This window comes from Psammomys obesus, unplaced genomic scaffold, assembly GCF_907164565.1.
Source record: "Psammomys obesus unplaced genomic scaffold, mPsaObe1.curated_primary_1811, whole genome shotgun sequence".
Taxonomy (NCBI): Eukaryota; Metazoa; Chordata; class Mammalia; order Rodentia; family Muridae; genus Psammomys; species Psammomys obesus.
In genome coordinates this window covers 5808942-5833353 of record NW_026596085.1, presented here as the reverse complement: position 1 = coordinate 5833353, position 24412 = coordinate 5808942, and the positions used below count along the sequence as shown (strand labels likewise).

Here is a 24412-nt window from a genome sequence, read left to right as displayed (position 1 = left end):
AGTGGAGCTTGGCTACTTTGTCTTCTCCTGTAAGGCATGAAATTATAGGGCTTATAATTTTGAAAGTAACAAGATAAAATATCAGAAGTTTATTAAGCCTAGACCAATTATTTCCTTTGTCTAAATATGTAAAGACCCATATGAAATAGAGACAAACAGTAAAGGTGTAAGTCATTTCCATAGTAGCTACTAATCACCAGATTGGAAAAAAAAATGAGAATTTGAGTAATGACATAATTTTTACTTTGGATGCATTCCAATACCCAATGTACATAAAATAATGATTGCCAAGTGAAATGGATACATCAATAGCCAGCTGGATTTAAGTGATTTTAAAGCAAGTGCTTAGAGAAAGTCAGTTTGGGGTATCTTGCTGCTGAAGACAAAGCAGATCACAGATATGCTTACCTGTTGGCTTTCTGACAGGACTGGGAATTCCCACACTTCATGGGAGATGTTGATGTGAATCTCCCTGGGCTGCACACGCCTCACATGCAGTTCAAGATTCCCTTCTTCCAGAAGATCTTCAAGGAGGAATACCGCATCCACATAACAGGTACGCTGTGTGACTTTGGAAAACACCGCTGAGTGTTTTCTGTGAAAAGTGAACCACTGATGAGGGCATACATTTAATTAGCTCTTAATCATTTAACAATGCAAGGTGGAGCTAGGTGGGCTGCCATCCTTCTGGGCTGCAGGCTGATGGTGGTTTGGACACGTGAGATGTTAACACCCGACAAGCACTTGGAATGGTGATAAAGATGGTTCACCTGCTTCTTACCTGCCTTGAACAGCTCATCACAGTCACACTCCATTCGCAGTAACTAGCAGAAGACTGTCCTTAGGGACAAGGAGCGCATGGCAACACAGCCTCCAGTTGGGTAGCCACTGCAGGGTCTCCTCTGGCATTCTGGAATGTGATAACAAAAGGGGCAGGGGACAAGCTCTCTTTTAGAGATTAATTCCTGCCATGCTTCATGGGCCAGCACGCATTGATCTTAAACACCGGGGTGGCGTTTTCACGGTTCCCCGAATGAATTTTCAACATCGATATACTCTGTGTTTCTGCTCTTGCTGCTAAGGTGAAGACAATGTGGTCTTGAATCTTCAGTCAGTCCATATACCTTTAAAGGATTAGGCTACCGACTCCTTGATTTCACAGAACCTACTTCTATGGAGTAGCACAAGTTTGTCTCAAGAGGTTCTTTTGTGACTCTCCAGATTATTTCACTCTCTGATTCTTCATGCTTCTGAGACGAATGACATCTCAGTCATTCTCATCCCAAAATGATATCCTGGAGATACATTTTCTACCTTCTTTTCTTTTTAACAAAAAGCAGACAGCTGAATGATCATGGCTGAAGGGTCACATTCACTAAACTGTTCAGATGCAAGGCATGAATGTGCGTGCTTTAAGGACAATGGGCCTAGGGTCCCACACCTGCTATCATGAAAACTGCAGAAGAAATCTGTGCTTACACTACTGTCTGTGCTGATGGGTAAAAATAGCCAAAGTGCAAAAAACATTAACATCTGAGTACCGAAAAACCTCTGCTTCCCAGTCAGGAAGCTGTGCTTTGGCTCTGAGTATGAAGCAGCCTTCCTGAGTTTGCGAATGAGCTCATGAATAGAGACAGTGCTTCAGCTCTCTTTTCTTATTCAAAGCGACCGAGGCCCGTTTATTAAATTCACTCGGTAAATCAATCCATTTGAGTTCAGGTCACATAGTATGTTTCAGAGTCCCCACTTAATCTCTGCAGCATGCTATCCACTTGGACTTCTAAAACAGCCATCACACACATAGCATCACCATACTCCTCTGGGTGTCTTTGCCTGGACCATCTGTTCTTGCTACCAGCTCTTGTCTCAGTCAAACCCTGCATAAAGATGGTCTCTTACATCAGAACACATTAAAGGTATACTACTTAAGCATAAAACACTGGGTTGTGGGAACAATGAAGATAGAAAATAATTGTAGAACAAATCAGTTTTTAAAAATTGAACTGTAAAAAGTACTCAGATTAGGACTATTTTGCATGGCTTTTGTTAAGTACAGTGTCAATTATAGAAGGGGAAGATTCAGGCTTTTGTTGTGGGAAGTTTTCCCTCCCATCCCTTAGCTCCCAGAGTAACAACTCATGAGATTCAATTCTTATTTTACAAATACCTAGGCCGTATAGCTAGGCTCTTCTCTGACTACCTCATAACTTAAACTAACCCATTATACTAATCTGCATTCTGCCACGTGCCTGGTTACCTGAGCTCAGGTGCTATGCCAGCTGAATCCTGCGTGCCTGGCTCTAAAAGAGAATCCCGTCTGCCTGCTGGATGTCTCACCCATTTCCTGCCTCAGCCATGGACCATAGGTTTTTAATTGACAGGTGTTGCATCCATACAGGACACAGGGGATTCCTTCTACAGGCCTTTCAGTACCTAATGTTTGTGCATGTTTTGTATCTAATGTTTGGGATGTTTTATTTTAAAAAAGATGGACAGAAATTTACATTTAAGAGTTGTACACAGTATCTTAAAAAGGCCATGTGCTTGCAGGATTCCTAAAGCTGCAGTGTCATTAACTACGTGCCGAAGAAGTGCTGTGCATTCTGGCAAACACAGATACAGGACCTCAAACCTGGTCTCTTGAACTAGAAGCTGAAAAGAAACTAAAGGCAGATTAATAGTTTTCCAGAAAGGGGACATAATATAGTCATATTATGTCTTTGGCCAAGCTTTTGGCAATGTTTGCTGAGAATTATACAGCTCTGGGACAGACCTGGCTGACATGGTGAGGGAATGAAGACAAGAAAAGCATATGGACAAAACTCAGGGCTCAGTTAGGTGGGAAGACAGGGTTACCGTACACAGTTAAATCAAGGAAGTGTGTGTGTGGTACCCATCTGGGTCAAGGAGACTGCCTTAGCTCATCTCAGTAGGAACAGTCTCTATAGAGGAGCAGTCTTTAGGCCTTAAATATCCAAGGGGCAGAAGCTACACAGGGTGTTCTCTGCATATTCTGTCAACAACCACACTTGGACCAGGAGGAAAGGCTTTTCTATTTCCCAGGGAAGACTTCCCATTTCCCCAAGGATCTAAGACACTGAAGCTTACGGCATGGCCAGGCTCAAGTCAACAACAATCATTCTGGGCTCCATTCACTTAGGGCTTTCTCCTCTCCCCACATAGGTTGATTGACAAGTTATTAGAGAGTCTTTAAATGTATGTATTGGTGGGCCCTAGCCCCATCAATTACTGAACATCTCTGACACAATAGGTCTGAGGTAGAGCCAAGGAATTAGACTTAGGAAAGTCTTCTTTGGGTAATGTAGCTGATTGAATATTGTTCCAATTTTTTTCTTTTTTTTTAATTTTTTATTAATTACACTTTATTCATTTTGTATCCCCCCATAAGCCCCTCCCTCCTCCCCTCCCAATCCCACCTTCCCTCCCCTTTCTGCATACATGCCACTCCCCAAGTCCTCTCCTTTCTGATCTTAGTCTATCAGTTCTCATCAAAATTGGCTGCATTGTCCTCTACCATGGCCTGGTAAGGCTGCTCCCCCCTCAGGGGAAGGTGATCAAAGAGCAGGCCAATTAGATTATGTCAGAGGCAGTCCCTCTTCCCATTACTAGGTAACCCATTGGACACTGAACTGCCATGGGCTACATCTGTGCAGGATTTCTAGGTTATCTCCACGAATAGTCCTTGGTTGGAGTATGAGCCTCTGGGAAGTTCCCTGTGTTCAAATTATCTTGTTTTGTTGCTCTGCTTGTGGAGTTCCCGTCCCCTGCAGCTTTTACTATTTCCCACTTCTTACATAAAATTCCATTTACTCTACCCATCAGTTGGCCATCAGGTTCAGCATCTGCTTTGACAGTCTATACTGCAGAGGCTTTCAGAGGCCCTCTATGGCAGGTTTCAAGGTTGTTTCCTGTTTTCTTCTGGCTTTCAGAGGCCCTCTGTAGCAGGTTCCGAGATTGTTTCCTATTTTCTTTTTCTTCTGATGTCCATCCTCTTTGCCTTTCAGGATGGGGATTGAACATTTTAGTTAGGGTCCTCTCTTTTGCTTAGTTTGTTTAGATGTACAGATTTTAGTAGGTTTATTCTATGTTGTATGTTTATATGAGTGAGTATATACCATGTGTGTCTTTTTGCTTCTGGGACAACTCACTCAGGATGATCCTTACCAGGTCCCACCATTTACCTGCAAATTTTATGATTTCCTTATTTTTCATTGCTGAGTAATACTACATTGTATAGATGTACCACAGTTTCTGCATCCATTCTTCAGTTGAGGAGCATCTGGGTTGTTTCCAGCTTCTGGCTATTACAAATAAAGCTGCTACAAACATGGTTGAGCAAATGTCCTTTTTGTGTACTTGAGCCTCTTTTGGGTATATGCCTAGGAGTGGTAAGGCTGGATCTTGAGGAAGCACTATTTCTAGTTGTCTGAGAAAGCACCAAATTGATTTCCAGAGTGGTTGTACAAGTTTACATTCCCACCAGCAGTGGAGAAGGGTTCCCCTTTCTCCACAACCTCTCCAGCATGTGTTGTCCCTTGAGTTTTTCATCTTGGCCATTCTGATGGGTGTAAGGTGAAATCTCAGGGTTGTTTTGATTTGCATTTCCCTAATGGCTAATGAGGTTGAGCATTTCTTTAAGTGCTTCTCTGCCATTCGATATTCCTCTGCAGAGAATTCTCTCTTTAGCTCTGTTCCCCATTTTTTAAGTGGATTACTTGGTTTGCTGCTTTTCAGCTTCTTTAGTTCTTTATATATATTGGATATGAGTCCTCTGTCAGATAAAGGGTTGGTGATGATTCTTTCCCAATCTGTAGGCTGTCGTTTTGTTTTGATGACAGTGTCCTTTGCTTTACAGAAGCTTTTCAATTTCATGAGGTCCCATTTATTGATTGTTGCTCTTAGAGCCTGTGCTGTTGGTGTTCTGTTCAGGAAGTTTTCTCCTGTACCAATGAGTTCTAGGGTATTCCCCACTTTTTTTTTCTAGCTGATTTAATGTGTCTGGTTTTATGTTGAGGTCTTTGATCCACTTGGACTTCAGTTTTGTGCAGGGTGATAAGTATGGATCTATTTTCATTTTTCTACATGTAGACATCCAGTTGGACCAGCACCATTTGTTGAAGATGCTATCTTTTTTCCATTGTATGGTTTTGGCATCTTTGTCAAAAATCAGGTGTCTGTAAGTGTGTGGGTTTATTTCTGGGTCTTCTGTTCGATTCCACTGATCCACCATTCTGTTTCTATGCCAATACCATGCAGTTTTTATAACTGTTGCTCTATAGTACAGCTTGAGATCAGGGATGGAGATACCTCCAGAAGATCTTTTGTTGTAGAGGATTGTTTTAGCAATTCTCGGTTTCTTGTTATTTTATACTAAGTTGAGAATTTTTCTTTCCAGGTCTGTAAAGAATTGTGTTGGCAATTTGATGGGAATTGCATTAAATCTGTAGATTGCTTTTGGTAAGATGGCCATTTTTACTATGTTAATCCTGCCAAGCCATAAGCATGGGAGATCTTTCCATCTTCTCATATCTTCCTCTAATTCTTTCTTCAGAGACTTGAAATTTTTTCATACAAGTCTTTGACTTCCTTGGTTAGGGTTACACCAAGGTACTTTATGTCATTTGTGGCTATTGTGAATGGTGTTGTTTCTCTAATTTCTTTCTCAGCCCTTTTGTCTTTTGTATAAAGGAGTGCTACTGATTTTTTTTTAATTAATTTTGTATCCGGCCACTTTGCTGAAGGTCTTTATCAGCTGTAGGAGTTCCCTGGTAGAGTTTTTGGGGTCACTCATGTATACTATCATATCATCTGCAAATAGTGATAATTTGACTTCTTCCTTTCCCATCTGTATCCCCTTGATCTCCTTCAACTGTCTTATTGCTCTAGCAAGGACTTCCAGCACTATGTGGAAGAGATATGAGAGAGTGGGCAGCTTTGTCTTGTCCCTGATTTCAGTGGGATTGCTTTAAGTTTCTCTCCGTTAAGTTTGATGTTGGCTATAGGCTTGCTGTATATCGCCTTTACTATGTTTAGATATGTGCCTTGTATCCCTGATCTCTCCAGTACTTTAAACATGAATGGATGTTGGATTTTGTCAAATGCTTTTTCAGCATCTAGGGAGATTATCATGTGTTTTTTTTCTTTCAGTTTGTTAATATGGTGGATCACATTGATGGATTTCCGTATATTGAACCACCCCTGCATACCTGGGATGAAGCCTACTTGGTCATAGTGGATAATATCTTTGATGTGTTCTTGGATTTGGTTTGCAAGTATTTTATTAAGTATTTTTGCATCAATGTTCATAAGGGAGATTGGCCTGAAATTCTCTTTCTTTGTTGAGTCTTTGTGAGGTTTAGGTACCAAGGTGATTGTGGCTTCATAGAATGAGTTTGGTAATGTTCCTTCTGTTTCTATTTTGTGGAATAGTTTGAAGAGAATTGGAGTTAGCTCTTCTTTGAAGGTCTGGTAGAATTCTGTGCTGAAGCCATCTGGTCCTGGGCTTTTTTTGGATGGGAGACTTTTGATGACTGCTTCTATTTCTTTGGGGGATATAGGACTATTTAATTGATTTACCTGGTCCTGATTCAGCTTTGGTAAGTCAAATCGATCAAGAAAATTGTCCATTTCATTTAGGTTTTCAAATTTTGTTGAATATAGACTTTTGAATGATTGTTTGGATTTCCTCAGTGTCTGTAGTTATGTCCCCCTTTTCATTTCTGATTTTGTTGATTTGGGTGGTGTCTCTCTGCCTTTTAGTTTGCTTGGCTAAGGGTTTGTCGATCTTGTTGATTTTCTCAAAGAACCAGCTCTTGGTTTCATTGATTCTTTGAATTGTTTTATTTGTATCTAATTGATTGATTTCAGCCCTGAGTTTGATTATTTCCAGCCGTCTACTCCTTTTTGGTGTGTCTGCTTCTTTTTCTAGGGTTTTTAAGTGGGCCATTAAGTTGCTTGAATGAGCTGTCTCGAATTTCTTCTTGAAGGCACTTAGTGCTATGAACTTTCCTCTTAATTTCTTTCTTTATTTCTTCCCTGACCCAGCTGTCATTTAGTAACAAGTTGTTTAGTTTCCATGTGTGTGTAGGCTTTTTGCTATTTCTGTTGTTGTTGAAGTCCAGCTTTATTCCGTGGTGATCAGACAGGATACAATGGATTATTTCAGTCTTCTTGTATCTGTTGAGGCTTGCTTTGTGCCCAACTATGTGGTCTATTTTGGAGAAGGTTCCATGAGGTGCTTAGAAGAAGGTAAATTCTTTTGTGTTTGGGTGTAAAGTTCTGTAAATGTCTGTGAGGTCCATTTGATTCATGACCTCTGTCAGAGATATTGTTTCTTTGTTTAATTTCTGTTTTGTTGACCTGTCCTTTGTTGAGAGTGGGGTGTTGAAGTCTCCCACTATTAATGTGTGGGGATCTATATGTGGTTTAAATTTTATCAATGTTTCTTTTACAAATGTGGGTGCTCTTGTATTTGGGGCATAGATGTTCAGGATTGTGATGTCTTCCTGGTGGAATTTTTTCTTGATGAGTATGAAGTGTCCTTCCTCATCTCTTTTTATTAATTTTGGTTGAAAGTCTATTTTATCAGATATTAGAATGGCTACTCCTGCTTGTTTCTTGGGTCCATTTGCTTGGAAAGTCGTCTTCCAACCTTTTACCCTCAGGTAATGTCTATCTTTGTGCCTTAGGTATGTTTCTTGTATGCAACAGATTGCTGGGTTTTGTTTACGTATCCATTCTGTTAATCTGTGTCTTTTTACTGGAGAGTTGAGTCTATTGATGTTGAGAGAGATTAATGACCAGTGGCTGTTAGATCCTTTGATTTTGATGTTGGGTGTGTTCATAAGGTTGTGTGCTTGGTTGCTTTTCTTTTGCTGTAGTGAGGTTAATTATTTCCTGTGTTTTCTTGACAGAAGCTAATTTTCTTGGGTTGTATTTTCCCTTTCAGTGTCTTCTGTAATGCTGGATTTGTGTGTAGGTATTGTTGAAATTTGTTTTTGTCATTGAATATCTTGTTTTCTCCGTCTATGCGGACTGAGAGTTTTGCAGGGTATAGTAGCCTGGGCTGACATCTGTGTTCTCTTAGGGTCTGCATGATATCTGTCCAGGCCCTTCTGGCTTTCATAGTTTCTGTTGAAAAGTCAGGTGTGATTCTTATGGGTTTGCCATTATATGTTACTTGGCCTTTTTCCCTTGCAGCTTTTAGTATTTTTTCTTTGTTCTGTATACTTACTGTTTTGATTATTATGTGGCAGGAGGATTTTCTTTTCTGGTCAAATTTGTTGGGTGTTCTGTAGGCCTCATGTATCCTTATTGGCTTCTCCTTTAACTTGGGGAAATTTTCTTCAATGATTTTGTTGAAAATATTTTCTGGGCCTTGGAGAAGGGAGTCTTCTTTTTCCTCTATTCCTATTATTCTTAGGTTTTGTCTTTTCATATTGTCTTGGATTTCTTGGACGGTCTGTGTCAGGAATTTTTTGGATTTAACACTTTCTTTGACAGATACATCGATTTCTTCCATTGTATCTTCTACACCTGAGATTCTTTCTTCCATTTCTTGTATTCTGTTGGTTATGCTTACCTCTGTAGTTCCTGTTTTCTTCCCTAAATTCTTCCTCTCCATTATTTTCTCCATTTGTGTTTTCTTTAATTTTTCTAGTTCTATCTTCAGGTCTTGAGTTGTTTTGTTTACTTCCTTCACCTGTCTGCTTGTACTTTCCTCTTTTTCTTTTAGTTCCTTCAACTCTGTCTCTTTTATTTCTTTCAGTGATTTAATTATTTCTTCTCTGAAGGCCACAAGCTCTTTGGCTGCATCTTCCCGTATTTCTTCACAGATGGCCCTAATCTGCTTGTCTTTATCTTCCTCCATTTCTTTACGGATAGCCATGATGTGTTTGGTTTTATCTTCCTCTAATTCTTTACGTATTTTATTTGTTTCCTCTATTATCCTTTTCATCAGCATAGATGTAAGGTCATCTTCTTGATTTTCTATTATGCTGCATTGTCCAGGGCTGTTCGCCCCTGGACGGCTGGGTTCTGGAGATGCCATATTGTTCTGTCTTTTGTTGGTTGAACTTTTACGCTGACCTCTACCCATTGGGCTGATTTAGGTGTTGGCTGTTAGTTTCTGTGCTTCCTGGAGTCCTGAGGTAGGGAGTATCCCCTTGGCTAGCAGATGATTTTTCCTGAAGGAGTCCTTCTCTGCTTTTTGGTTATGGTCACTGTATGGCCAGTGTTTTTCAGGAATTGCCACTGCTCACCTCAGGTTTATAGCCATGGGTAGTAGCTGTGGTCTATGTTAGGCAGGGGGGGATCTCCTCTTACCCATAGAATTTCTCAAGACAGCTGCCCCACTGCTGGGTTTCTTGTTATAAATTTAGTGTGCTGCTGCTCACTAAATTTCCATGTGCAGTCCTCTTGAATAACCTGCTGATTCTCTAGCTATGGGGTTTTCTCCCAATAGGGAAACTCAGTCTGTTATCCTGGGGCGCACAGTTCTGTCCGGGAAAGTGGGAGGTGCACTCAGCAAGTCTCTGGGCCAGAGGCTGATTGCTCCGCTCTGGACCTGGAGAATGTGCACCTAGGTTGAGTTGGCGCCTGGGGGCGCTGCTCTGGTCTGGAGGCTGGGTGCCTCACTCTGGACCAGAAGCTGTGTGTCCCTGTCTGGGATTGCGGCTGCAGGCACTGCTCTGGTCCAGACGCTGTGGGTGCATAGCCCTCTTGAAGGACCAGGGATTCCCACAGTTTTGACAGTCTAGCTAGGGATAACTGGTTGATCCTTGGCACAGTATCTGAGGGCTGCTGTAATAGCTCTCTGGCTTTCGTAGGTCTGAGGATGCAGCTGTGTGTCCCACTGCCCTAGGGGAACTCAATAATGGCGGCAGAGCACAGCGCTCCTGCCTGCATTAGGCAGGGCTCCGTGCAGGCGCCTGGGTCCCAGCTCTGGGTCCGGGCTGGCTCTTGGGGCGCCCGCGGAACCAGAGTCTTTTCCAGGGGATGTCTTCCCTGCTCCGTGGGCTTATCTCTCGGCTGGGAAATCCAGTCTATGGTGTTGTGGGCCCACAGTTCAGTCTGGGACCGTGACCAGATCACGCTGGGGTGTAGCTCTGGGCTGGAGACCAAGCGCCTGGTGGAACTGGGATCTCTTCCGCAGTTTAGCCGGGTGAGTTAAAGCTGATTGAATCCCCCACCGTGGGGTATCCTCTCACCTGTGAAACACAATCACTTATGTTTTATGGCCACGAGTTCTGATTGCTGGTCACTGTGCCAATCCTGCTGTGCTGCTCCTCAGAATGAGAGTCCTCCCGGCGCCGCCATCTTGCCCCGCCTCAATATTGTTCCATTTTAACCAAGATCTCACCGCTGAGGTCAGAAGGTCTATGTTTTCCCCAGAATTTACCATGAAAATGATGACTACCTGAATCCACTGAAAGGTCAGTTCAGCATTCTAGTGGTTAAATTGAAAGAGTGGGGGCTTTGAGGTAAAGCTGCATTGTATACATTAACACAGTTGTGTTATTTTCCGTTTGTTCGTATGTGTCCATATCTGTTAGAATTTTTTGTAAAAATGACTACAGATTTTGAGAAAAGCCAAACCTTTCTGTGTTTAATTTTGTGTTTCCATCCCTCTCTAGTTTGTGGTAATCAGCGAAAAGGATTGCTACTATGGAGAAACAGCTAGTCTTTAGGGAAGTAGCTTTTACTTTATCACAGTTTGCAAGTCTACTGCTTCTAGAAAAAACCGACATCAAATTTCCAAAATACTGTGTTTCATGTTGTGTTTTTAACACTCTCTTGCCTGGAAAATCTATGTTAAACTGCAGATGCTAACTTGTTAAGTAGCTCTTCTGTCATGTACAAATTAAGGAAGACTTGAATGATTTTTAAAAATAAGTTAATGTTGTATTATCACTGGAGTAATTAAGAGTGATGCCCTCTATACCCACCAATGGATCTCAAATAATATGTGTCAGAATCTTCTGGAAAGACTGTTTAAGGAAATAAATTCATCAGCCATATGTGCTTGAGTTTTGGGGCTGGGATCCATATTTTCACAAACACAAGTAAAAGCTGGGCTGGCAGACAGAAGACCATGCTCAGCGTGATGCTGCTCAAGAAGAACATTGTCTAAGGTATAATCTCTTGTTTCTTGGCTAAGAGGAAGCTGTGTGTGTTGCAGATAGCAAGACTGGAGAAGGGGGACTTCCCAAGCCTTTTGGGGGCCAGAGGATTACAATAGGAGTGGGTTTCCAGATGTTGAATGTTGAGCTACAGGATTTGGACTTATACTGTTGGATTTTGGATTTGCTTTGGTGTGATTGGTTTTATGCCCTGGTCCTTCCTTTTGGAATAATAATGCTTACTTTTATTTTTTTTTTCAAACACACTGGATGTTTAAAAAAACACTGTAGTTTTTAAATACATCCGCAACTTTTAAAGAATTGGGCTATGTGGTGATTTGAATTAGAAATGCCCCCTTTGTGCTCAGATATTTGAATACTTGGTCCCCAGTTGGGAGCACTGTTTGGAAAGACTTAGGAGATATGGCCAAGCTAGAGAAAGTTTGTTGCTGAGGGTGGGGAAGGGGGGAAGAGGGGGCTTTAAGAGCATATAGCCTCACTCTACCTCCAGTTCACTACTCTACTTCATGCTTGCTCTGAAAGAAGTGATCTTTCCGTTTCCAGTTCCTGCCTGCTGCTTATTGACATGTTTCCTCACCATGATGGACTCTTGCCCTTCTGAACTGTAAGCCAAGATAAACTCTTCCAAAAGTTATTTTTCGTCATGATATTTTATCACAGCAATGCAAAGTAATGTCCCAGAATAGTTTTCACATTAAGTTGGCACAAGCTAGGACAATTTGAGTGGAAGAAACCTCATTTTAAAGAATGCATCTATAGGGAAGCTGCGGAGCATTTTCTTAATCAGTGACTGATGTGGGAGGACCCAACTAATCCATTGAGGGTTGAGTTCACTCCTGGGCTGGTGGTCCTGCATTCTCTAAGAAAGCAGGCTGGGCAAGCTAATAGGCAGCATTACTTCATGGCCTCTGCATCAGTTTCTGCCTCTGGATTCCTACACTGTTTGAGTTCCTGCCTTGAACGCCATTGATGGTGAACTGTGGTATGGCAGAATAAATTCTTTTCTCCCCAAGTTGCTTTTGGTCGCAGTGTTCACATCACAACAATAGGAACCCTGAAACAGTAACCAATACGGAAGTTGAACAGCTCAGAGACTGAGCTGTTACTGAGAAGAACCTGTTCATTTTTTTTAAATATGGAAGAGTTTGGACTAGAAAAAGAGTTGAATTCTGTCAGTCTGTAAGCAAGCTTAATCATCTGTCCTAATGGGAGCCTGCAAGACATATTGCTAGAGCTATCCAGGCTGTAGTGATCTAGCTAAAAATATCTCGGAGACAAAGAATATTAGCAACTGGTCTAGAGGCCATTCCTGTGATATTTTGGCACAGAATATGTTTGCTTTATGCCTTTGTCCTGAGAACTTACCTGAATCTAAATTAGAGAGAAATGGGCTGTGTTCTTTGTCAAGGGAAATTTCAAAACAACATAATGTTGCATCAGTGGTATGGTTGTTACTGATGAAGTTTCTGCAAGTTTGCACTGAAAAAGAGCAAGTGGAGGAGAAAGAAATACAAAATGCATAGTTTGGAGAGGAAAAGAGCACTAGGAAACTTAATGGTACAGCTAAGGGATGTTCCGGAAGAGAAACTGTAATTGTTATGGAGAAGAGTACAGTTAGGGAGAGGCTCCTTGTTTACACAGGAATAAAAGCAAAGGTGCCCTTTGAGTAGGATCCCACCCAGCTAAACTTCCAGATTGTGAAAGGCCTAAGCAGTTTCCTAGAGAGCAACTGCAAACACAAGCTGCTGCCAATGTGGTTCAAGTGGCAGGATCCATCCCAAGATGGCAGCCAAATTTGGTTATGTCATTTACATAACTTTAGAGATAGATTTTAGAGGCATGAAGGATGCAGGGGTGGAGGGTTCATGGATTCTTCTGTTGTTTAAGAGAGCCAATGAGTCCAGGCAGCCTGTGTTTGGGGAGTCCCTTGCATGAAGTCTGAGAGGTCAGTGCATGAATATGTGAAAGTGAAGTTTCTTGTGTGTTGCAGTGGAGTCCCCCAGTATGTTGGAAGTGCCCGTGGTTGTGAGGCATCTGCCACGGAGGGCTGCATACAGAGAAGGGATTCATTGGAAGAGAGAGGTGTATGTTTCAGGCAGCAATGCCTCAGGGGCAAAGCCATCAAAGCCCTTGACACTAACTGTGGAACTATGGGACTTATTGTTTGTCCTGCTGGCATTTAGTCTTGCTTTGGTCCAATATTTCTCAACTAAGTCTTTAGGATGATACTGTCTATTCTGTTCCATTGTGTATTAGAAGTATGAAGTTTACTTTTTGATTTTCCAATGAATTACAGTTAAGGAATTACCTTGAGTCTTAATAGTCTTGGGACTTTTAAACTGAGTCAAGACTGAAAGGCAAAGGGGACTTTGAAGTTGAACTAAATGCATTTTGATCATGATCCAGACTACAGGGGCCGGGAGTGGAATGTAGTGGTTTGAACGAGAAATGTCTCCCCTAAGTTTAGTATTTGAACACTTGGTTCCCAGTGGGGGTCGTTTCGGGAAGTTTAGAAGAGTGGGCACTTCAGGAGGGCACTGAGAGTCTCTCACCCCTCCCTTCTTCCGGTTGACTCCCTTTGTTTCAAGCTGTTAAAGATGCAGCCTCCCAGCTGCTCATTCCAGGAGCCTGCTGCCATGCTTCCTCACCTGATGTATTTTTTTCCTACCTGAAACCATATACAAAAATAAAGGTTTTCTTCTGTAAGGCACATTTGGTCATGGTGTTTTATCACAGTAGCAGAAAAGTAACTCAGAAGGATGATATTGCATGTAACAAAAAAAGACAAGGGGTGGAAGGTTAGAGTTTTAAAAATGATTTGTCTGTGTGTCAAGTTAGCAAGAGGTGTGGTGTGATAGTTAACTCTATCAACTTGACACAACCTAAAAAGTCACTGAGGAAGAGGGAATTAAAGAACTATTTAGTTCATGTGGGCCCATGGTAATATCTACAGGGGATGTTCTTAATTGTTGATTGGTGCTGGAAGATCCAATTGACTGCAGGCAGCACCATTTCAACGGCCAGAACTATAAATGACTGAAGAAAAGTAGCAATGTATCATAAGCAAGCACACAGTGTGGGTGTGTTTGTGTCTCTCTCTTCTCTTGACTGTGACTGTGGCAGGCCAACTAACTAACTTAAGCTTCTGCACTGTGTTTTCCCCATAATGATGGATTATAACCTCAAATAATGAGCTGGGAAAAAAAAACCCATACGTTTATCATAGCAACAGAAATGAAAGGAGAATGCTTATACAACCATTAACAAAAGTTGATGAGCACAATGCTAAGTTCAGAGAGGTGATGTGGCCAGGAGAAAGGGTGCATGATAGATTCCTCCAAAAACTCTAAGGTAGAAAATGTAGTATCACTCAGTGTGGGTGATGACTGGCAAGGTGATCGTGAGGGAAGCAGAAGCCAGGGATGGAAAGGGACCTTGCAGACACTTAGAAGATTCCTCTATTGAGTTACTTGCCCGTGCTTGTTCTACACTGGACGAACCTGTGTGAGGATAGTTAAGGCTTTCCAGAAAGCAGCAGTGAGCCTGTCCTGGGCACAAGCTATTATATAAGTATGTGCTAGATAAGGCATTAAGTGTGTCACACGGTAACTGGGGACCCAGGGCTGATGCATGGACTTTAACTCTGTTGCTATGGCTCTCATTTAGTCCAGCAGCCTCTTAGAGGCTGGTGTCTTATCTGTGCCTTGGGAATAGCAATGAACCTATCCAAAACCTTGCTGTGAAAATCAAACTCCTGAGTAAGAACACAGCACTCAAGGCGCGTCTACTGTGTAGCATGCAGAGCATAAGCGTTACTGTTTTGTATTTGACATTTGCCATTTTGTTCATCCAGAGTTCTTGTTTCCTATTTAATCCAACATCGGGTAGCCTGAGAGAGATTTTTTTTTTCACCATTTATCCTCTATTTTAACTTTTCTGAGGTTGCCTCTAATCCCCGAGTTCCAGGAAGAAGAGAGCTAAGAATGGAAAATGCTGCCTTCTAAGGAAATACTCTTATGTAAAGGGCTTTCTGATACTGATGAATTCCCACTGACATTTTAAAAGCATTTAGGATTGGAATAATTTTTAATGCCAATTCTAAGCTTGTTTTATTTATGCATGTCAAAAATAACTTGAATTATTGCATCTGTTTAGCTCATCTGGATCCCCCTTGACAGATGGTTTGCTACAGTGTGTATGAGCTTTCATTTTAAAAGCTGGGGTACTGCTTCTAAATACAATCCTCTCTATCAATGTGTGTGTTAAAATGTACTTTTTCTTGGAATTTTAAGTCAGCAACAAAGAAGACAATGGTTAGCCATTAAGTCACATTGGTACTTTTAGCCCAAGTCCATTGTTCTTAAATTGAGAGCTAAAAGCAATATATGGTTCTATCTTCTGCCCTTTCTCCATTCACCTATAAGATGCGCATAGTTGGATTAAAAAATGTGATGGACGGAGTCTCTGGGGGCAAGAAGAGATGGCCTCTCAACTAAGTCTCCAGTCTCCTCTGAGTCCTATTAACGCCAGTCTCGGCGGAAGCTCTGCCATCTGTCATCGCAGCCAAACAAAAGAAGTGCCCACTGGTGGCCATCATCTGAGTAAATTAGGAGGGGGTTGGGAGAAAAGCCAGAAGGAAGGCTTATGTAGCAATGAGGAGGGAATTCACACTGCCGGCACAATGATGCCCGCGGGAACCCTTTCAGCAAAAATGAAAATGTGGATGTAAACAAGCCTCTGTAGCATCTATGTTTCTATTTCTGTTTCCCAGGTGGTGGGAGGGCACAGGTGCTTCACGATGGCAAGGATGTGAAAAATAATAGGCAAAAGTCCTTTGTTTGGTTTCCACAGTTTTATCTTATTTATTTGTTTTATTTCCATAGTTGTGTGATTTTTTAGCAAATGAGTTCCTAGAAAATTGTTTTCTTAAGGAGTCCTCTTATGTCAGTCAGATGACAGGAAGTCGTGGGAAGGGCAAGGCTGTGACCCATGCAGGAGGACAGTCTGTCCGACAAAAGTAGTGAGAGACTCATGATAGGGAAATAAAAGGCGCTCTGAAGACAGTACATTTATCCGAGATACACAAAGACCTTTTTCTACACTCCCAGTTGAGAATTTTCCCAAACCTTTCTGAAAGCAATTTCTACTTCGTGCCCTTGTACAGGTGTGAGAGTTAACCATGTTTCCTTCCGTATAGAGGAGCAAATCTGTCTGTCTGTCTAAAACTCATCATCATTCAAGGCCATGCTTGTCTTCCCCAGAGCCTGGCAGAACCCAAGCTAATCTTCCCTACCAAGTCAGGCTGTCTTGTCTTCACTTATGTATGTGACCACTTTATAACATAACTCACACATCCTTCAGCAACTGTCCTCACGTCCAGAGGAACAACTCAAATATTTAATTAATTATAATCGTCAAGACACGTATATTTTGCTTCTCTGAACCTTCCACATTAAATCAATTCTAACAAGAGTCTAGAAGTGATTACATAATTAAAGTAAGCATTTGGCGTAAAACATTCAAAAGTCATTCTTTATATTTGGGGCGGCACATCATTTCACAGTTTATAAGTTGGTTCATGGCCGTTTAAAGTTAACATCAAAAGCCAAGCTAGGACCAAGGAGACACAGAAATGCACATGACTTTGTCCCTAGTCTCAGCAAAGTCCTAGATGAATGAACATCAACTTTGTCATGAATCTGCTGTCTCTTCTCTTTATTTTCTTCATTTACAAAGACTACTTGTGCTTGCCACATTGGCTTGCTTCCTCACGGAAGCAATGACAGCAGAAGCACTCAGATCTTAAGCACATACTTTATCAGGTCAAAAGTGCCATAAATTCATAAATTAGTAAACACATACTCTGTTTGCCAAATGGAGGCCCTGTGACCCAAGCACAAACGTGCTTCGTAGACATCCCTCAGTCACCTGGGGAGAGACTGGACCTGAGAAGTCCAGTTTTATTGCTGTGTCTGGAAGAAAAGAACTTTGATGATGAACAAGACTACTGATACAGCAGGTTGCAATTATTACTATTATTATTATTATTATTATTTCCAGTATTCATCATCTTTGTCAAGGCTTCCCAGTGCCCCACAATGGCTCTTAAGGACATCCATAAAGGGCAGTATGAATGTTACAAACACTTGCTCTGTATATCTCGCCAATTGGTACTGCCCAACTGGTAGAGAGGCATATACAAGATAGCTGTATTATAATTTCAACTGGCAACTCCAGTGAGTACATGATTAAAATTATCTTAGATGCTTTCGGGAACATGAAATGTTCATTACATGTTACAAATATGAGCATGCTATGGCTTACTTTCCTCAGCTTAAAAAAAAACATTTCCCCAATTATTGTCAATTTGTGTCTTAAATGAGGGTGATATTTAATGAAGACTCCTTTAAAATTACATATCCAAGGATTCCATAAACTCCCACAATGTAAAAAGATAACATTTCCATTGCAATATTATTTCTGACAACCAATAGGATTTATTAAAATGACAGACTACAAGAAAGAGGTAACTCCGCCAACATCATGCAGTGATTTCTCATTAAGGCAGACAGAGAGCTATTTCAACAAAGAGATTAATAGGAATAATGTATGGATTCTGTCCTACCTCCTTGCTGATTTGCATTATGCTATGTAGTTGAAGCAACAGGGGGAATGCAAACACACTCACATGATTAATGTGGAAATTCCAACCCTCCAGCTACTGTTTATCATGTATTCGCAACAGCACACTTGGGGGAAAGGATGTAGAAGCATTTTCTGTTTGGGCCTTTTTTTTTTTCTCTTACATACTTTCATGCAGGCCATTTCAGAAACTAAGCTTTACTTTTTCATGACAAACAGTGTTTCCCAAACTGTACACATTTTTAAGTATAGCTTTCTTACTGTGTTTTGCCTGTTTTGTTTTTATTTTTCAATACTTGGAGATTTTCTGGCTTGTCCTATAACATCAAGGCTCTGGAGATGTTCGGTTCACAGTGCTCAACCAGGGAGACTTTTAAGGCTGAGAAGAAACCTTAAGGATTGTGAAGCTCAGCTCCCTACTTCATACAAGGACGCCAACACACAAGGCTGAGTCTGCACTACCTGATTTTTGGGTTATGGGATTTCACATCTCACAGGGCCACGGAATTCTTTAAGGGGAAGAAGCATTACCAAGTTAGCAAAACACTGTCACAAATCAAAGGATGGATTGCTAAGGATGGAGCTCCGTCCTGTGTGCAAAGGACCATTTTCTACTCTTTCAACATCATCACGATTTAGTTGAGTGGCCATGGCAGTGGTGGAGCGACATTGTCATGTACACAGGACATTAAAGTTACTGTGATGTCTTAGGGAAGCTGCCATTATCCAGGGTCGACCCTATGCATCTCCCATTCCCGTGTGGGCTCCCAAGGTTGATGGAGAGGCAGAAGCAACAGAGCTCTTGGTGGCCTCCAAGTTTACTTACACAACGAAACTCTTCTCAGAGCTATTATCACTCTGAGTAGACAAACCAGTACTCTGTAGTCCATAGACACCAATCCTCAGGAACTCATAGTTTATCAAAATGACAAAAAAAATGATACCCTTTTGTATAGAAATACCTTTGTTACAGCACTTCCATGCCTTTGTGTCCTCTGGGTTAGCAAAGTAGGGAAAAGAAATTGGTGAAGTGATATTGTGCTACATTTTTGGCAAATATAATATATTTCTGACACCTTTCAAATATAACCTCCCATTTGACTCCCCCAACCCCAAAACACACATGCAAATGCTCTGAGAGAGTTACATTTGGATTACTCTTCAGTTCATAGAATACAAAGCCAGGATTCCAGCGACAGCTAGTAAGTAGGATTTCGTGGGAAGAAGAGGCAGAATCAGAAAACTAGTTAACCTTTCTCACACTGTAACTTAAATAATGGTGGACAAGAAAGGCTGAGCTGGGTACCCCAGAGGGCATGTTCTAAGTTTGATGTCAGGGTGAGGCTGGCATGTGCTCTGTCCCCATGGCATTTCCTCCCACACATGGTTGAAGATAGTGAAACTGAAGTTACACAGCATGTTTTCATCTTTTTCCTTCTACTCCATGGCACATGAGAAAGAGCATTAAAAACTTACTGCTATAATAGAGTAAAGACTGCCCCAACACTGTTGAGGTAGCAGAAAAATTCCAGAAACATACAAGAAAAGGCTCCCCTGTTCCAGTATCCTTGTTTAGTTTGGTCACTGTCCACTTACTTCCTATTTACTCTGAGTTCATTGGCTTTTTCTCTGCTTATTAACATGTACAAAGCATCCACCTAGCCAACAGGAAAACATTCTTCACTGACTACACGAGTAGCCCTGTTTCGTTTCCCCACTTCAGGGGTGGTGATAACTCCAGCTTGTGATAAACTAGTTACCCTAGAAACAAGGAACTCTTTCTGTTGGGTTTCCCTTCTCATGGTTTTATTTTAAACAGAACCAAGTGGTAGACATTCCAGCAAGGTCCATGGAGGTAAAGCTGAGAGACCCCTTGGCTCTGCCATTCAGTCCAGCTTTGTAACACATGTTTGTTATTACCAAAGAATTCGTACAACAGCCACAGTGGCGTTCTAGAGAACCTCAGCACTGTGGCTGCTGTCACGGCTGCAACAGGCGAGTACTCCTTCACGCTAGGTGATACTGAACTCTCCCTTTCTACCTGTCCCTCGTTTCTCCCCTGCCTTTCTTCCCCTATCACATGTCCCACGCTTTTCCTTTTCCCTTCTCTTGGCTCATCTTTTCTCCAACAACTCATTCTTTTCAGCATGCCATTCTCTCAGTGGAACCACACAAGTACTAAGTAAAACAAGACAAAATGAAAACGAAAACATTCCAGGCTTCTCAGCCTTGCTGCTTCCTCAAGGGCCATGTGAATTGCTACCATGTCAATTGCTGCTTCCTCCAAAGTCCTTTCTGCAGAAATTTCTCCTTGGTTTTCCTTCCATGTTTTCAGTGTCTGTTGCATTTATAGTGTGTATCCCTCATTAGCATCTCTCAAATGCAATCTGTTATTAGGGTCTGTTACATCTCTGTCCTGTTTTTCCCCAACAAGATGACGAATTCCCTTGAAAGGTAGAAGCTTGTATCTTTCTCATCTGGAACAGTATTCTACACAATGTCTCGTATGATCTCAATAGATGTTTAATGATACCGTGCACCTTTGAGTTTGATTTTTGTTTTTGCACACTAAAACAGACAATAACTTGGAATGTTGGGAACACTGTTGTTATACATGGTAACCAAGTTCAAGTCAGCCTCTAGAGCTTCAAGACTAAAACATGTTCATACTGATAAACAACCATAAGTAAACGCAAGCTACAAAACAACACAGTACAAAGATGTTAGCACTGTCAGTTCCGTTAGCTGAACTCTTCAATACACAGCAAGTTGCAACTTCTCCTTTAGACAAAGAAATTGTCATTGGTCAGGCGGAATTTTGATGATACCATCAACAGTGTTTAAGATGACAGAATCGTCATCTACAAGGCATAGCCCTTAGCCTCTAATAAGCTCGTGACTTCAAGAGATAATATTTTTTTTTTCTTCATGGAAGGAAACGGGGGCTTTAAAGAATTTAAGCAAGTAACCTAAGTCCAAAAGCTAGCAGGAGGATTTTGGAGCAGGATGCACCCCCTCAATGTTACATGTCGTAGGATCCAACGATGTGCACACAGTGTTTTCAACCTCCTCACAGATCTCTTTCCCCAAAGCTGCACAATGTACAATAGGCACAGCCCTGTGAAGGGGGAACTGTGTGGGGTCCAGTGCCATCACCTTAAAACTATGACTAAAGCTTCTGGAGTCTGTTATATGTATCGCACCATCTGCCACAACACGCTCAAGGGTGGTAGTGACGTTATTATACTATGCCTGAGATTATAGAACTTGTAAGAAATAATAACAGCTATAATAGAACTTATTAGCCCTTAGAAAATTTCTGCATACTTTGCCTATGAAAACACCTTTTAATAACATGTCACTATACAACATCATATGAATATATGTCTGATTTACTTAAATATATTTAATGATGTGTATGTGCATGTTTGTGAGGGAAGATGCCTGTGAAGGCCAGAGACATCACATTGCACTTGGAAGTGGGTTACAGGATGTTGTGAGCTGTGTGACATGGGCTTTGGGTACCAAACTCAGATCCCCTGTGAGAGTTTTGTGTGCTCTTAATCACTGAGCTGTCTCTCTAGTTCATATAGAATATATTAAGTACTAAGAGGAAATCATAGTGGCTAAATTCTCTCTAGGTAATATCTTCCAGTAGTTTATTAGCTTTATTTGTCTATTTTATACATGCATTGTGTTCAATGAGCATTTGGTATAAATTTTTTAAGTCTTGAAATGAATGTTTAGGGATTATTGATCTGAAGCATATCAACTAATGGCTTAATCAACAGGTCTCTTACAAACAGCAATGCGGATTCAATTGACATTCTACTGTGCCTCAAATTGTGAGATGATTTATTTCCTCTCCAGACCTAATTATAAAACTGTAAGAAATAGTCAATCTCATATTGGACTTTCTTAAAAATGTAATTAGAATAGTTTTTAAACCACTAATTAAACTACTCTATAGAAGAACCCAAGACTAACTTTGAATCTAGCCATGGTGCATATAAAACAAAGAGATTTAATCATATTACAGTAAATCCTATGTTAGTGTAAGACCTACTGTAAAAGTCCTAGTCATTCCACATTGTCATTTCACTTTTGACAGCACTACACTTTCAAAAAATTGTCAGCAGCTCTAGTTCTTCAACAATTCACACTATTGTACCATTATCTTTATTTTAATGGCAAAAATCCTATTGCAATTTTATCAACCTTTGATTAACTCAGTATTTTCTTTTAAATGCAGGTAAATGGTTTAACTACGGAATTATTTTTCTCGTCTTGATTTTGGACCTGAATATGTGGAAGAACCAAATATTTTACAAACCTCATGAGTATGGACAGTATATCGGTCCAGGGCAGAAGATATATACAGTGAAGGACTCTGAGAGTCTCAAGGATTTAAACAGAACCAAGCTCTCCTGGGAATGGAGGTCCAACCACACTAATCCACAGACCAACAAAACCTACGTCGAGGGAGATATGTTCTTACACAGCAGGTTCACAGGGGCTAGCTTAGATGTCAAGTGTCTGGCTTTTGTTCCCAGTTTGATAGCTTTCGTGTGGTTTGGATTCTTCATTTGGTTCTTTGGACGGTTTTTGAAAAATGAGCAAGGCATGGAGAATCAAGATAAAACCTATACTCGCATGAAAAGGAAATCCCCCTCAGAACACAGCAAAGACATGGGAATGACCCGAGAAAACACCCAGGTCTCTGTGGAAGAGCCCCTGAACGACCGCCCCTTGGTGTGTATCAGGTCCGACTTTAACGAGATAGTCTACAACTCCTCCCATCTGACATCGGAAAACTTGAGCTTGCACTTGAAGGAATCTACCAGTGTGATGGAAGCTGATCGAGACCCAGCAGCCTCTCCAAGTATGCGGACGAACTAGAGTCTCTTAGGCGGAGGTAGCACAAAGAGCGAGCCTGAGCGTAACTTAAAATCATAGTCTTTCATTTTGTAAATGTCAGGTTTACATAGCGTTAGGTAAAGAAATACAAACAATGCCACAACGGTGCTCAACATGCTTTTTCTAGACTCATTGTTTTCTATTTGTATTATGAGACATGTGCCTATTGTACGTTTAATGGTCCTCTAGAGATTGCTTTTCACAACCGCACAAGCTATTTACTGACTTTACAGCGAGGTAGATTAGCAGATTACCCATGTATCTGATGTTCGACCATAGTGGTGCCTTGAGACATTAAACTGTTTTTAACTGTACCAGACATGAAGTGTAGAATGGTTCTCCAGTCCATTTCACGTGGGATTTTTTTTATACAACTATTTTGATTTACACTTGATGTCTGAGCAGGAAATGGACATAACTGATTTGTGGTTGTGGAAAGTTCTCTTGGTTTACTGTTTAGCAGAAAGTTGGTGACTTTGACACTGGATAGCATAGCGATTGCCTTTTACGTTTTATTGGCTGGCTGACGAATATAAATACAAATGTACAATCTGGTGAGAGGAGAACTGAAATCCAACATGGGTCATTGCTCCCGAAATGTGACTTTCTCCAACCACTAATTGCGATTAGGCAATAATACCTAATTATGTTTTCCTAATTAAAGATAAATTGCTGCCTGATTAATAGTCTTGCCCTTTTCCTTTGGGAACAAAGGTTAAGAGGAACAGTTGGGTGAGCTCTCAAATTTATTGGCATTTCCACGATATTCTAGACAACCAAGGAATTAAAGGTGTAATCAAGAAAAGGTTGCACAGCCTGCAATATTGTACATTTTGTTGTAAATATGGTTCTGGACAGTGAAAATGGAGAAACTTACAACAATGTTGAACAAGGGGATTCTGAAACCTTTCACTGAAACCTCATGTGGTGGAAGACGCTGTACAGGGTCTGTTTAATGTCTTTTGTGTATGTGCATTTTTGTTTGGGTTTCATTTTTTAAAGATGTAAACATCGCACATTAATAAACAAGAATTATATGCCAGTAACCATGAGATGTTGCCGTTGCTGTGCTTGTCTGTCTGTTTGTTTAAAGGATTCAGTCATGCCCTGGCTTAACAAAAACCTATTTAAATGGATTTTTAAAAGCTTGATTCTAAGCAAGGTAATAAATGGTACATTCCTAAATTGCTCTTAATTTTATTTCGTGAATTACGGTTACATGTTACTCGAGGAGCTGAAGGGAGATCATTTTTTAAGGTAAATTATTTATTTTCCTGTCACATACTGACACTGTTGCGATTTGTCTTTATGATTTTTTAAAATCTCTCTTGTTTTGATCTGCTTTTGAGTGTGCAACATGCCGAATTTAGAATGCAGAACAGAACTATGCATTTATCTGTCACTTGAGAGCCAGCTTTAATAAACATCTTGCTCTACTTGTTTACTAAGCAGCTGGAACCATGCCCCTGCTGTTTCTTTTGCCTTTAATAGCCGTGCATGGTGTACTCAGAATCATAAATATCTCTGGCACTGAAGATAGCGACAACAAGCTGACCGTAGCAACCACTGACCACCCTCACCAGATAATTGCTATTCTGGCATGAGATATTCCTAGCCAAATTTGCCCAGCCTACAGAGTTGAGTTCTTAGCTCTGGGACAAGTGAATAGTGCTACCTGGGGCCACATTTTT

The 24412-nt window shown here is 41.0% G+C and overlaps 1 protein-coding gene across 2 annotated transcripts in view; it reads left to right on the top strand.

The window, feature by feature from the left end:
• Positions 1 to 23883, top strand: part of Tmem117 (transmembrane protein 117) — a 448350-nt gene extending 424467 nt beyond the window's left edge. Inside the window, exons 7-8 of one of the 2 annotated variants that reach the window (XM_055627032.1) lie at positions 427 to 556; positions 22057 to 23883. In XM_055627032.1, coding sequence (XP_055483007.1) covers positions 427 to 556; positions 22057 to 22703 — 777 coding nt within the window. In that variant the 3' untranslated portion in view covers positions 22704 to 23883. The remainder of the gene's footprint in view (positions 1 to 426; positions 557 to 22056) is intronic. The other variant, XM_055627034.1, reaches the window with a different exon arrangement.
• Positions 23884 to 24412: the final 529 nt, after the last annotated feature.